This window comes from Ochotona princeps, chromosome 5 (genome assembly GCF_030435755.1).
Source record: "Ochotona princeps isolate mOchPri1 chromosome 5, mOchPri1.hap1, whole genome shotgun sequence".
Classification (NCBI taxonomy): domain Eukaryota; kingdom Metazoa; phylum Chordata; class Mammalia; order Lagomorpha; family Ochotonidae; genus Ochotona; species Ochotona princeps.
The window spans coordinates 10,934,648-10,949,711 of record NC_080836.1 but is presented as its reverse complement, the minus strand read 5'-3'; the positions used below and the strand labels follow the sequence as shown (position 1 = coordinate 10,949,711).

General features: G+C 53.2%; 1 protein-coding gene across 1 annotated transcript; it reads left to right on the top strand.

Annotated features, from left to right (window-relative positions):
• The first annotated feature begins 4,903 nt into the window (after positions 1 to 4,903).
• Positions 4,904 to 7,558, top strand: AMER3 (APC membrane recruitment protein 3). The gene has a single exon (XM_036493130.2). It carries the CDS (start codon positions 4,916 to 4,918, stop codon positions 7,469 to 7,471), a length of 2,556 nt encoding a protein of 851 aa, XP_036349023.2. The 5' UTR covers positions 4,904 to 4,915; the 3' UTR covers positions 7,472 to 7,558.
• Positions 7,559 to 15,064: the final 7,506 nt, after the last annotated feature.

The window sequence follows — 15,064 nt, the reverse complement described above, 5'->3', positions numbered from 1 at the left end:
CGGATTTACAGGAAGGCCTTGGGTGAGGCTTGCTCCTTGCACCCGCACTTTCTTAGCACCATGTCCCTGTTTGTGTTACACTGTTGTGACTTTCCTGGGTATCTGGGGGGTGGGGTATCCATGAGGCATAGCAAATACCAAAACTATTAGTGGCTGTTGTCTTCCTCTGGGAGGGCTTTATTTTGCCCCCCCGTGGAATCAGACACCCAACCAATGTGTGCTGAAGAGGGACAGAATTACCTTCTCAATGGGAAGAGGGATTCCTAGGCAGCTGAGCCAGCTCAGTCATCTTGTAGACAAGTAGCCAGTGGATGACTTCATTTGCTCCATTTGCAACCAGTCCACGTCAGTGTGGGTAGCACGTGCCAGGCATGGAGACGGCAGGTGTGCAGGCATTGGAGTCTCCGCTCGGCTTCTCTCTGCTGAACCCTGCTTCCGCCCGGCCCCACCCCCACCTGCATGCCTGTTCTACTTTTCCTTTATCCCTGTAGCTGGAGTCACCTGTGAAGGCTCAGACGCAGGCCCGATCACTCTCCCCTAAAGGATGTGTTCCCACAGCTCACTGAGTAGGCCAGGCCTCCCTGCTCATCCGGTCCGTCAGGAAGGCTGGGCTACATTCAGATCTCCTCAGACCGGGGCTTTTTTTTTTTTTTTTTCAATGTGAAAAATAGATTTATTTTGATACAGATTTTTAAATCCATCCAAAACACAGGGTCTTTGAAGAGTTCGTGGGGGAAAAATGTGCAATATGACAAAGTTATCCATGGACTTCACTTTTTTTTTGAGATTGAAATATGTTTTTGTTTTCATTCTAAATCCACTGCTTTTAAAGAATACCCTCCTATCTCCTTGCCATGCTCCTTGGGGGACTTGGGGAAGGGTGTGTTTCCTGCCTGAAATATACCATCTTTTTTCCTGGCTGTCATCTGCTATCTTTTAGGGTTTGGATAGATCATATCTCTGAAGCAGAACGGATGCTGTATGTGCGCTGTGTGGTCCCTGTGCTAATATAATGTGCAGGTTTGTGTTAGAAGGTCCACACAGGGGCCTGGCGTCTTAGAAAACAGCACATGTGCACACTGCCTTCTTAGGATCCCAAACCCCTGCAGGGTAGTTAGGTGGTACAAAAGGTGATGCCTCCACCGGCCATGCCAGCACCCCACATCAGGATGCCCGTTTGAGTCCCAGCTGCTCAGTTCCCATGCTACCCTGGGAGAGCAGCAGAAGATGAACCAAACATGTGTGCCCCTGCCATCCATGTGGGAGACCAGGATGGCTCCTGGCTTGGTCCATGCCTGGCTCTTGAGGCGTTAACCAGCAGACGAAAGACCTCTCTCTCTCTCTCTCTCTCTCTCTCTCTCTCTCTCTCTCTTTCTGTGTGGTTCTCATCTTTCACATAAGTAAATCTGTTTTTGAAAATGACAGAATTCCAGAACCTATGATTCTCTTCAAAAAGTTTAAATGACCACACTCAGCTAAGATGTTTGAAACCCATAAAATCAGTTGTTTTCGTAAGTCCCAGCCACAGTGTATACTGTTGGAGCCCTGGACCATGTACTCCTGTTTGGTGGGGAGCCGGACCAAGGGACAGACTGTGTGGCTGCTGAGTGCCCGATCAGGAAGGTCCCAGCAGCAGGAGGGCAGGTGTGGCTGGTCCCTTGTGGAAAGCCATGTGGATGGGGCAGCATGGGGAAGAAGCTGGCCTTGTCTGGGCTATCCAGTGGCTGAGTCTGTAGCCATGGGGTTACAGAGTGTGCATTTTTGCAAGTGAGAACTTGGCTGCATTCAGCTTGTGCCCTGGGGAGGTGGCAGTTTCAGCATCTGGCTGTCCACACACATCCCACTCTGCCTCTGAGAGCTGTCGTGGGAGGTGACGGCTCAGTCTGTTTCTAGCCAGGCAAGGGTGGGTGGTGATGTTGGGAGTGGGAAGGGCACAGTGGCTACTACCCGCATCACTTACAATCACACGTTTCCAAAACAGAACAGAAACCTTAACAGACATCTTAACGTGGAAGCACGCAGGATTAAATACCGTCTACAGTTCACGTGGCTGCTCCAGTATCAATTCTTGTGCTTCGCTGTCTTATCCAAAGGCAAAATGACAACACGGCAGCAGGTTTGGCAACCACTTAGGGACACCGAGTCCAGTCATCGCAAGCAGTGACAGCCGTTTTGCAGGACTGTTTTCCAAGTTCAGAAGAGAGTGAAACCCCCATCTGTTCATGATTTGACATCAGCTGATCGCTTTGAGAACCGCAAAGGTGGTAGTCCTCAAATCAACCACCCTAATCCTTGCAGTAACAAGGATTCCGCACATGCTGACATCGCCCTGTGGCCCGCATGAAGTAATTCATTTCCAAGATTATAGGAATAAAAGAGGAAATTCCTCCCACCTCCCAAACATAGAAAAGGGTAACTGAAACAGAGGCCTCCTAGTGGATGCCTCCACAACTTCCGGCCATCAAAATTTTACTACCACCAGTTACGATTTTTCTGAGTTAGTGTTTGTTGCTTGTGGTCTTCACTTGGTGCTTTTTCAAAACTCGTTGTGAAAAATACATCCATTGTTTTGCTTCTGGATTTCTCATCGGAGACTGTGTGCAGTTGGCTCATACAGTGTCGAGTTCAGAAGCAGACAGGGCTTGGCTCCACCTGGGTCCTTTGCCCCCTGTGGAACCTGGGCCGATTCATGGGCTTTTCCGAACCTGAGTTTATCCTTTAAACAAAAGTGGCTGCAAAACTCCATTCTCTTTTCTCCAGTAGGGGAGTGTGTAACCAAAACTCAAGTATCCTCTGACACTAGGGCCCATGTCAAAAGTGCTAGGCTGTGGCTCTAAGGCCTCAGAAGGGTTTGGGAGGCCTTATCTGGGCTGCAGAGGAATGTGCTGAGTGGAAATGGAGGCTGCGGGTGCAAGGTGGGAGGGGTCTGGGCACAGACCATCTGGCAGGAGGCAGAAGAGCCAGCATGCAGCAGGCAGCTCAGGGCACCGCCCCCTGTCCTGGGTGCTGCTAGGGAAAGCTGAGCTGCAGCTGGCACAAGGCCTGCTCCTCCCCCTCTCCTCCTGCCAACAGCCCGAGGCGCCCCTGGAAGCCAGGAAGTGATGCCCACGGGTGGCAGCAGGTGGGAGCTGGTCAGCTTTGATTCCGTGAGCCCTTCCTTGCAATGCCAGCTTTGCCAACTGGGAGGTGAGGCAGACCTTCTGTCTATCCAGGACCCCGTGCAAAAGCGTCTCAGGGATTTGTGGCTGTCACGTGGCCATCTGGAGGGTGTCCTATGGGTTCCCAGGGTGCTGGGGGTGGGGTGAGTATGAAGACAGCATTGTGACAGAGCCGCCTCCTTCCACCCTGGCGGGCAGCTCTGCTCACAGGCTGGGAGCCAAGGCGGGGAGGCAGTGACTGGGTCCTGGGCAGAAATCAGATGCAGTCTGTCAGACGGAAGGAGGACTGAAATCCATGCCTTTGCTGCCAGGGCAGGTGATGGTGGAGGAAGAAGGTGGCGCTAGCACAGAGTATATTTCAACTGAAAAGAGTCGGCGGGGTCAGAGGCCATGTGGACGCGGGAGAGAGTCTTTGATGGGACCGTCCAACTCTGCCCTCTTTTGCCGAGGCCTTAGACACCTCCTAACCTATCAGGCTTGAACCAGACAGGAGTCTGTCTCTCCCAGAGCAACTTTCAGTGCAAGTCCCTTCCTACCTTGCTTCACTCCGGATCTCCCAGCTAGCTTGAATCTCCCTCCTTGCTTTGTTCCCATCTTCCTGGGAGGCCTCAGCGTTGGTAACTTCTTGCTGCTTTTTCCTCCTTACGTGGCTGCTAAATCCCTTGACTTCACCCTTTGTATCTTCCCTCCACCTCACTCCCTTTCCTCAGCCCGGGGTGATAGCATGCTGTGAGCGCTCAGTGTCCCCACCCGTTCACGTCCTCACTTAGGTGTCAGATGCAAGCCAGCTTCTCCGTTAAAGCATCAGCTTCATTGGTGACCCCTGCTTCTGCCCACCATCAACAGACTTCTGAAACCAGTCTGGGCATCTTGCATTATCTTTCCCACTCAACTATCTTTTTTTATGTATTTATTTACTTATTTATATGAAAGGCAGATTTACAGAGAGGAGATATAGAGAGAAAGATCTTCTGTCTGCTGGTTTACCCCTCAAGTGGCCACAAAGACCAGAGATGAGCAAATCTGAAGCCAGGAGCCAGGAGCTTCTTCCTGGTCTCCCACACAGGTATAGGATCCCAAGGCTTTGGGCCATCCTTGACTATTTTCCCTGGCCATAAGCAGGAAGCTGCCTACTCCAGCATCTTTTCCAGGGAGCCCAGGGACTCTCTCGGAAGAGCACCTGTCACTGATATGTGTGTGACAGTTGACCACAGCTGCCTGTCCATCCACCCAGTATTCCAGGTGTACCTGTCAGCCTGCTCCTCGCGCCATGCTGTCTCCACTGGAGGTTCCCACTCCTTGCCATCTTCCAGCTGGGCCGAGTCTTGCCTGTGTAGAGGCCCCTGTGCGGAGACCCAGGCCTGTTGGGGCAAGGTGGGTACAGGGAGGGTGTTCCCCAGCTGCCTTTGACCCAGGAAAGCAGGCAGGCTTGGGTCAGATGTGCTGTGAGTGAGCTAAGGGGCCGTTGGTAGGACTCCTCCAGAAGGTTTCAGGGAAGCTCAGAGGTGCTTAGATATGTGTCTGAGTCAGTTCTCGTTTAGGTTCCCATGGGTGGCATAGCTGCTCTGGGTATCCACTGTCTATGAAGGTGGAGGTGAGGACAACAAACAGGGCTGTCCCACCCCTCCTCTCTCTCGCCTCTGCTGGGTCCCAGGTCCTGCAGCCAAGCCAGTGTTGCAAGCAAGGGTAGGACCCTCCCGCCTTGCATGCTTAACACCTGCTGCTCTTTGTCTACAGTGACCAGAACCACTGAGGGCATGGAGCTGAAGCGAGGAAAGACCTTCATCAAATCCAGCCTTCAGATTTCCCATGAGAAAGCCCCAGACTCAGCGGTCACCATTCCAGCGAGGGAGGATGTCAGCCCCAGTGAGATGGCCTCCCAGGCGGGTCAGAATGTCCACAGCTACGATAGAGGCCCTGGCAAGGGGGTGCAGTCGGACCCCGAGGGTACGGCCGTGGCTTCTGGGACCTCCTTCAGACTGGTTCGGAAGAGCAAGACGCATGACAATGTGTCCGGGGCCAGCAGGGCAGCTGGTACTTCGGGGCAGCTGGTGGCCAGTGCCAGCTTCTCTGGGCCCTCTGGTGGCCAGCGCATGATTGACTACCGCCACTTCGTGCCCCAAATGCCTTTTGTACCTGCCGTGGCCAAGAGCATCCCCAGGAAGAGGATTTCCTTGAAACGGCCCAAGAAATGCTTTTGGAACCTATTCCACCTGCGCAGGAACAAGGCGGAGGGTGTGGCCTCACTGGTGGCCAAGGGCAAGAGCCTGGCCTCCCACGGGGGCCTGTTGGACGTGGCAGGGCGCCGCAGTGCCACTTTCCTGCCGTTGGGTGAGGACCCGGGGCTGGACGGCCTGTGTCAGGACCTGTGTGATGGTGACCTGCTGCTGGACTCGTCCTTTGAACTCTGCCGGGCGCTGTGCGAGGATGTGGCTTCGCTCAAGAGTTTTGACTCGCTCACTGGCTGCGGGGAGATCTTTGCAGATGAGAGCTCCGTGCCGTCCCTGGAACTGAACGAAGAAAACCCCGATGGCCCAGCCCGAGTGTCCCAGAGCCCGGGCTGCAAGACTACTGGAGGCCCCGTCCAGGGCGGTGTGGAGAAGCTGGCATCCCCTGCCCAAAATGAGGCATCGGACTTCTCCAAATTCTGGGACAGTGTGAACCGCAGCGTGACGCAGCAGCACCGTGCCCTCCTGGGCCCGTGGTCGGCGGCAGGACCCCAGGGCCCGGACACTGATCAGGCCAGGCCAGGGGATGCGGCTGGGCTGGCCGAGCTGCCCTTGTGCCCCTGCAGTGACCCACCCAGGGGCTCCAAGGCCAGCTCCATAGACACGAGCACCCCGAAGAGCGAGCAGCCGGAGTCGGTGTCCACCAGCGACGAGGGCTATTATGACTCCTTCTCGCCAGGCTTGGAGGAAGACAAGAAAGAGGCCCCGAGCCCCAGCACACCTGTTGCTACCTTCCCCCGTGACAGCTACAGCGGGGACGCCCTATACGAGCTCTTCTATGACCCCAGTGACAGCCCTGGGGTGCCGAGCCTGGACGATGACCCATGTGTGTCTGAGAGTCTGTCGGGGCCAGCCCTGGGGACACCACTGTCCATGTGCAGCTTCCACATGGGGGCGGAGGAGAACCTGGCCCCTGCGCCTGGCCCTGACTTGCTCAGTCAGGGTTTCCTGCAGAGCACCTGGAAGGGCAAGGAGTGCCTGCTGAAGCTCTGTGACACGGAGCTGGCCATCACCATGGGCATTGTCAACTGGCTCCGCCGTGCCCCCGAACCCCGCACCCCACCCACAGCTGCCCCCATACTTCCTGCACTTGAGGACCCCATGGCCCCCCTGAGAGCTCCCAGGGAGCTGGTGGAAAAGCTAGGAGCCAGGGGGTGCCAAGCCCCCGAGACACCCAGGGCCACCGTGTGCTCAGCGCCCAGCAGGCAGGAGCTGTGGGCACAACTGGGTACCCAAGATCTGATCCCTGGAAACAACAGGGTCCCAGCAGGGGCTGTGGAGGCCGTGGGCACTCCAGCCAGGGACCCCTTTCTGGAAGAAGGGAGCCGGAGCCCCCCTGATGGCTGGTTCTCCTCTGTGGAGTCTGTGGCTGCAGCAACAATGGAAACTTCTAGAAAAACCACAGCGCCAGTGTCCCCTGCCTGGCTCAGCTTGCAGAAAGAGCACCAACCACCAGGGATGCTGGGCTGTTCTCAGCTGACCCGGAAGCCTGCTGAGAAGCAGAGTATTCTGAGTACAGAACCCACACTGATAGGCTGTGCGGTCCAGCTGGGAACCTTGCGGATTGACCCAGAGGGCCAGCCCCCGGCCACACAGCCTGCAGGGCAGAACCTGGTCAACGGGCTCTTTAAACAACCTCGGGTCAGACGCCCTCACAGTCCACAGCGGGAACAGCCCAGCAGCTTGGCAAGCAATGCTGAGTCCTCCCCAGCCAGCTCACCAGATCTCAGGCATGCAAACTGCACCCTGGACCCGAGCTGGCTCTCGCCGGAGCCAGCAGGGCCAAGCACCCAGGCCTGTGCTTCTGTGGAGGACGGGCCCATGCAGTGCAGCCCCGGGGCTGTGGGGCGAGCAGCACAAAGGGGTCAGCTAGACACTGAGCCACCATCAGCTACTGTGTCACGGCAGAATCCTTGGAGCCGACCCCCAGAAATCTCAGGCCTTGCTTTGCCGAGCCAGTGGGGAGGGGTGCCCTCTGCAAGTGCCCCCAAATGCTGTTGCAGCCTGCTGGCCCATGAGGATCATCTTGTCAGTCAGCCAGAAGTGAGGGCTGCCCGGCCAGCCACAGCAGAGGCACACCTGTAGCATGGGCTCACACTGAACTTGGGACCATGAATCTCCACCTTGGCCCTGCTGTGGAAGACTTGGGTTAAAGGGGAGGAGGTGGGACAGAAGTCATATGGAGGAGGGCAGGCGTCTTTATCGGGGGCTTCCTTGTCTGGACCCGAGGCCATGGACAGTGCAATGTTGTGAACGTGACTGCTGCTCACATGTCACGTGGCAAGAGCTCAGACGCCAGACTGATGGGAAGAAGGTGGTCTGAAATGCTCCTAAATGGGACATGTTCTGCCAGGACATGCATGCGGGAGGGGTGAGGCTGAATCCCAGGCTCGGGGCAAGAGAGACAGAATAGGGGTAAGGTCAGGAGGGCCACGAGCCCCGCCTCAACCTGTTCTCTGCCCAAGATAGACAAGGGGGCAAAGAGCTCACAAAAGCCTTGATCTAACATGGCAGCCTGGCAGAGACCTGATGTGCAAGATGGCCAAGTTCTCTTTCCCTGACTGCTCTGCACCGCCACCTCCTGGATGTGCGCTCTCTTAAAACCAAAGCCGTGTTTGGCCAAACACCGTCTCTGGGGGAAAAAAAAAAAACAACCCTGTGGATACTTTCCAACACTGCCGATTTTCATTCAGGGAAGAGGCCTCCCACCAGACTGCTGCTACGTCCACACACAAACTGTCAAGATCCCTGTCCCTGACTGTGAATTGCAAAAGTTCACCTTGGCTTAGAGCTTATATGCCCAAGACCCCAAAAGCCACAGCACAGCCAGACACAGCCCTCATGCATCCAAGATCATGACGAGAGGAGGCAGCTGGCATGCCTGGGAAAGGGTCAGTAGTATGTCCAACCTGGCCAGCAGGTGCAGGAAGAGACAGCCCGGTCACATTATCCAAGATCAAATTCTACCTCCGCCGAAACACTGCAGCGAGATGCCAGCAGACACATTGCCCGCCAAGAGCAGCTACCAGATTTGTTCCTGGAAGAAAGGCCCATCGGCAAACTGCCTGTGGTTACAGGTCTTGTTCCATGCTGAGCTTCTAGGCAAGCTGGGGGGCTCTGCTCTGACCATGATGCAGGCAAGGAAGGATTCCTGCAGAGGACTACAAGCTGGAAGGTGGCACAGGTACCAGGCGCCTCCCAACCATCACTTGGTCTCAGGCTGGCAAAACCCCTGGATACGATGTTCCCAGCAGCTCAAGGGCCTTCTATTGGTGGGCTGCAGGAGGCTCAGGGGTCACCCCTCTTGGGAAGCCCTCCATTGCTCCCCCAGAACCTGTACACAGGGTCATGACAGTGTCACAAAACTCTGCCAGTAGCAGCCTACACACTGGTCAGTTCTCCTGACCCCTGCCTCCACCACAATGCATTTCTTGCCTTCATCTTCAGACTATGAGGTGGGAGGTCCAGGTGGGAGAGTGACTCACCCCACGTGTGTGTGTGTGGCTATCGGCGTGCAACTCCCAGGGCTGGGATGCAAGGCCTGGCTCTGAACTTCCCACTGAACTCCTGTGGCCACCGGCCTTCCTGAATTCTTTCCCTCTCCTACTTGTCCCTTCCATTGTCAGGCATGTGGGAGCCCAGGGGGTCAGCAGGCACCCTCCCTTGTTTACAGGGGGCTTCTCACTCTCCCTGACAGAGTAAGTGTGCAGTGTATGCTTGCTGAAAGAATAAATGTCAAAAGCCTTGTGTCTGCAGAGAGATGGGAACTGATGTTTAAACAAGACCCTGGGTTGACACCCAGACACCTTTGCCGATGCAGAGAGACAGGATGTCTCCTTGCTGCAATGGTGACCCCACATGGCGGGTGTCAGGGTGGGAGGCGGCAGCCAGGCCAAGAGCAGAGTGGGTGGGTCAGGCCCAGGCATCAGGAGAGCTTGGGGTCAGCTGGAGAATATCAAATCCCCCCCTCCTTCTCCATCACCCCAGGATCTAGTGATCATGGCAAAGGGAGGCATGCAGTGACCCAGCAGGCTGGCCCAAGGCTCTGCACCTGGCAGGGCACCCTTTAAACAACTGCAGTGCCCTAAAGAGTCTCAGCAGTCAGGAGAGGCCTGTGGGCGTCTTGCTGGGAGAAGGGGTGGTGGAGACAATGGAAGGGGCTTCTCCCTGCGATCTGCGCCCCCTACCCAGACAGGGAGCAGGCACTGCCCACCCAGCCAGGCTCCGCCGGCCCCTGGGGGGACCCATGGAGAGGGCAGAGAGAGTTGGCACAAGCCTGCAGGGCTAGGGCCAGGCCCAGGCTGGGAGAGTCCTGCCTCAGTGGACGTTTTCCAGGAGTCTCCAGTTGTGGCTGACCCTCTGGCTCACGCATGCAGCAGAGGTTCCTGCGGGCTTTGTCCGTGGCATACGGCATCCTGAGCCCTAGGTCCAGTGACTTGTGCCAGGCCCCCACAGCCCTGGTGGTGGTGGTAGGAGCTGGGTGCTGTTCTTCCCAGCCTTCCTTGGGGGTCCTGGGGAAGGAGGGCATGGCTGGGTAGGGAATGTGGTACAAGTGGGTAGGGGTGACAGCTGATAAGAGAGGAACAGAGAGAGGCTGCAAGGGGTGCCTGGGAGAAGCAGAAGAGGTGACTTTGCACAGCTTGGGAAGAGCCTGGCTTGTGCATCGCAGCACGGAGCTCTTTTTACCTTTTCCAATTTCCTCTTCTGCTTGGTTTAATTCTATGGAATGGGAGTCCAAACCGACAAGTCCCAAAAAGCAGTGGCAATCATGTCTCCTTGCCCCCTCCCTTACCTATCTGTTACTGCAAAATGAATTTTCTCTGTGACAGGCACTCCCCAGAACCCCATGTCCCTCGGTCCATGTGTGTCCCAGAGACCTTGTCTGGTCTGCTCAGGAGGTTTAGTCCTCTGTCACCTCCTGCAAAAGGCATCCCTTCTCCTTTCCCATTCCTGGAATAGCTGCCCGCCCCTTAGCCTTCTGCAGGCTGCAAGGATCTTAAACATTCCCAGGCAGATACACAGGCATTCATGCAGGATCCATGGAATGTTCTCTGGCCAAGTCCTCTTCACAGCTGTCCAAATGCAGCTTCCCAGGCCAGAGATGCACTGTTTACTCCACAGTGCCTCCTGCTGCTGGGACCCTGTGTTCTCGCCTGACTAGCCCCAGGCCCCTGATGCTGAAGCCCAGGCCGTTTCCAAGTGAATCCTGTCAAGCAGAGGGCACAGGTGGCTTTCTGTCACTATGCGGAAACATCTTCCCAGTTGTCATTTCCAGCCTTAAAGAGAAAAGTGACAGGGGAGGCTTGGACCCGGTAGTTAGAAAGAGTCACATCTCGTATCAGTGTGTGTGGGTTTGAATCCCGCCTCCACTCCCGACTCTAACTTCCTGCTAACGATGCAGACCCTGGGAGGCAGCCGGTGATGGCTCAAGTCCTTGGGTCCTGGACACTCACGTGGCAGGCCTAGATTGAGTTTCTGGCTCTTTCTTTTAGTCTGACCCCACCTCATGTGTTCTAGGCATTTGGGGAGTGAACCAGTAGATAGAATCGAACTCACTCCTCTTTCTCTCTTTTTTTCTGTGTATCTCTCAGCTTCTCAAATTAAAAAGAGGTGAAAAAAAAAGTTTAAAAGTGTTGGGATACAGGGTGAAACCAAGAGCATCCCGTCTCCGAGTCCAGGCTGCTCTGCTTGGGGTCCAGCTCTCTGCTAACACCTGGAAGGCAGTGGAGGAGGGCCCAGGTCCCGGGGCTCCTTCGACCCACATGGGAGCCAAGGATGGAGTCCTGGAATCCTGCTTCACTCTGGCCCAGTCCAAGCTGTTGCTGCCAGTTGGGGAGTGAACCAGCAGATGAAGGATCTCTCTGTCTCTTCTCTCCACCTTCTCCCTCCTTCTTCCTCTCTGTTGTCTCTCTCTATGCTACTCTGCCTATCAAGTAATTCAAAAAAAGCATAAAATTAAAACCAGCAACCATTCTGAGCCCAGTAGAACACTGAAATTGTAGGACAAATGATCTGTAGAAACCTGGAGAGACAGGGACATGGGGAGAAATCCAGTAATGGATCTGGGGTCTGGAGCGGAAGTCAGAAGTCAAGAACGGGGCAAAACACAAGAGAAACAGCTCAGACAAGTTGTGGCAGGCTGGGTGCGGAGCGGGAGGCAGGGCTTACCCAGGAATCACTCTGCTCTTACCAGGTAAATTTGCCAGAAGATCAAGGGGAAGGGAGAAGGGTCATTGAGAAGCCCCTCTAACAGCCAGTCTCCCCAACACAGGCCTCCCTCGCAGGGGAAGGGTGACCTCAGAAGGCTGTACTGAGGCCTTTCCAAGCTGAGCAACAGACACCCCCAGCCTCCAGTCTTGCCCAGCCCTCCTGTGCCAAAACCAGGAAATTTGTAGCTATGATGAATACACGCTTTAAAAAAAGAAATAATCTCAAATCAATAACTGAGTTTTACACTTCAAGAGAGCAGAGAAGGAAGAGGAAATGAATCAAGGCAGCAGGAGAGAAATGCCATTAGAGATAAATGCAGATGATCAGTGAAACCAAAAAATAGGTTGAGAAGATTAAGCCAGTTGGTGGGCGTTGAGCTGGATGGACTGAGGAGAGACGAGGGAATGACTCAAGCTGCTAAAATTAAAAATGAAAACAGGGACATTCATGCCAGTTTTACAGAAATATTTCCATGAACAGTTTTTAGAGATTGGTTTATTTGGAAAACAGAGAGTGAAGGAGAGGGAGTGAGAGAGAAGGAGAATCCAGGAAAGGAAGAGAGAGAGAGAAGGAGGGGGGGAGAAAGGGAGTGGCGGAGAGAGAGATCTTTCATACACTGGGTCGCTCTCCAAATGGCTGCAACAGCCAGGATGCGCGAAGTCAAGAGGCTGGAACTCCATCTGAGTCCGCTGTGTGACTGGCAGGTACACAGCACGGGAGCCATCTTCTGCTGCTTCCTAGGACTTATTAGTGAGAAGCTGAATCAGAAATGGAGTAGCTGAGATTCAAGCAGGAGTTAGAGCAGAGCATGCTGGCATTACAAGTAGTGGACTCACCTGCTGAACCCCAATATCAGCCCTGCGGTGAACATTTGTACACCAACAAATGGGATAACCCAGACGAACTGGATGAATGTCTAGAATGCACATCTACCAAAATTCAATCATGACAAAATTAAAAAAAAAAATCTGGATAGAGCTGTATTTAGGATATTGGAACAATAACCCTATCATGTAATAGAGAAAAGCCAAGGACAAGAAAGTATCACTGGTGAATTCTACCGCTTAAGACAGTGCTTCTCAGTCTTCCAAAACAGATGACGAAAAGAGGAAATACATCCTAGTGTGTCCCCTGAGGCCAGCGTTGCCCAGGTACCAAAGTCAAATGAAGACCTCCACACCAATGGCCCTTATAACACACAGGTGGGGAAAAATCCTCTACAAAATACTAACAAACAAAGCCCAGTAGCGTATTAAAAGCACTGTACACCAAGCCCGAATGAGTATCATTCCTGAAATGCAAACATAGTTTGGTATTTGAACATCAAACTATGGGCAGGGAGTTTGATGTAGCAATGAAACCACCTGTTGTTATATCATGTCCTCTATCGGGAAGGTAACAGTGATTGGGCCCTTGCACCCACATTAACGACCTAGATGGAGTTCCCAGAATTGGCCCTGACCCAGTCCTGGTCTTCATAAGAATTTGGGGGAATTAACCAGTGAATGGAAGTTCTTTCTCTCACACATAAATTTTAAACTTAAAAAAAATATATCAGATTATAGACCACATTAAGAGGATGAAGAAATAAATTCAGATAATCATTTCAGTTGATGTGGAGAAAAACAGTTGATGAAACCTAGCATTTTTTGTGATAAAGACACTGGAAGACGTTTTTCAGTGTGCTACAGGAAATTTAGGAAAACTTCACAGCTAACTTCACCCTCAAGGGTGGAAGCCTAAAAGGTTCTCTCATAAGATCAAGAAGAAGATAAGGAGGTATTCTTCTACCACTTCAACTTAACAAAGTGCTGAAAGTTTTACCCTGAGCAAGAAGGAAAAAAAAAAATTGTATCTGTCCCTAGGTAGCATGGGATTTTATATATAGGAACTGCCATAATCCCCTGCTTTGAAACCTGTTAGAACTAATAAATTAACTCATCAAAATTGCAGATAGGAAATTCACACACAGAAATTCGTTCCGGGGCTGGAATTGCGGCACAGAGAGTTAAGCTACAGCCTGCAGCGCTGGCATTCCATGTGAATGCTGGTTCAAGTCCCACCTGCTCCACTTCTGCTCCAGCTCTCGGTTAATGTGCCTGAGGAAGCAATGGAGGACGGCCCGAGTGTTTGGGTGCCTGCCTCCTTGTAGGAGACTTGGGTAGAGTTCCAGGCTTTTAAATCCAGCCTGGCCCAGCCCTGGCCATGTGGCCACTGGGGAGTGAACCAGCAATAGATGATTTCTGTTTCCTTCTCAATCCTCCCTCCTTCTGCCTCTATAACTCTGCCTTTCAAGTAAAATATTTCTCTCCCTCAAGAAACCGGCTGCATCAACTTTTAGAATATTTATTTATACATTTGAGAAGGATTGATTTCTCATTCATTGGTTCCCTCCCCGAATGCCATGCAGAACTGTGCCACGCTGAAGCCAGGAGTCAGTGACTGAATTCTGGTTTCCCTCATGGGTGATCAGGACTTGAACTACAGCTTTCCAAAATGTGCATTAACATGGGCACTCGAAAGAAGGCAGGTAAACGTGGAATGTGGAAGTCCCAGTGGCAGCTTAACAGCTATGCCGACTGCTCACCACGAAGTTGACTTTAAAATGTAGTTATTTTTATTTTAAAAGCAGAGAGAAGGAGAGACAGAGGGAGAGGTCTTTCATCTGCTGGTTCACTCCCCCAAATGGCTGCGATGGCCAGACCTGGGCTGATCTGAAGCCAGGAACCAGGAGCTTCTTTCAGAGTTTCCAGCGTGTGTGCAGGCCCTCGAGTCATCCTCTGCTGATTTCCCAGGCTGTTCCTATCCAGGAACTGGTTAGAAAGCAGAGCTCCCAGGACTCGAACCAGCACCCATACAGGATGCCAGAACCACGGTCTGAGAATTAGCCTCCTGTGTCATAGCACTAGTACCCAATTGTGATGCTTTAAAAAGTGTGGTACTAGTGTTGTAGCATTGTCACACGCGGCTCCACCATCCCACACTGGAGTGTCGGTTCAAGCACCAGATGCTTTGCTTCTGATGCAGCTTCCTGCTAATGTGACTGGGAAGGCAGTGGCATGTGGCCCAGGGGCTCGTGAGACACCAAGGAGGAGTTCCTGCTTTCCATCTTCCACCTGACCCAGATCCGGTTGCTGTGGGTGTTTGGAGAGTAAACCAGTGGATGAAATATATTTCTAGCTCCCTTCTCTCTTTCTCTTTCAAATTGATTCACCTTTAAGAAATAAATTCAAGGTGTAGATCCTGCTCTTAAATTCATCCCACAAATTCTTTTTTTAAGATTTATTTTTATTTTTATTGGAAAGTCAGCTATACTGGGAGAAGGAGAGACAGAGAGGAAGATCTTCCATCTGCTGATTTACTCCCCAAGTGGCCACAATGGCTGGAGTTGCGCCAATCCGAAGCCAGGAGCCAGGAGCATCTTCCTGGTCTCCCAGGCATGTTCAGGGTCCCAAGGCTTTGGGCCGT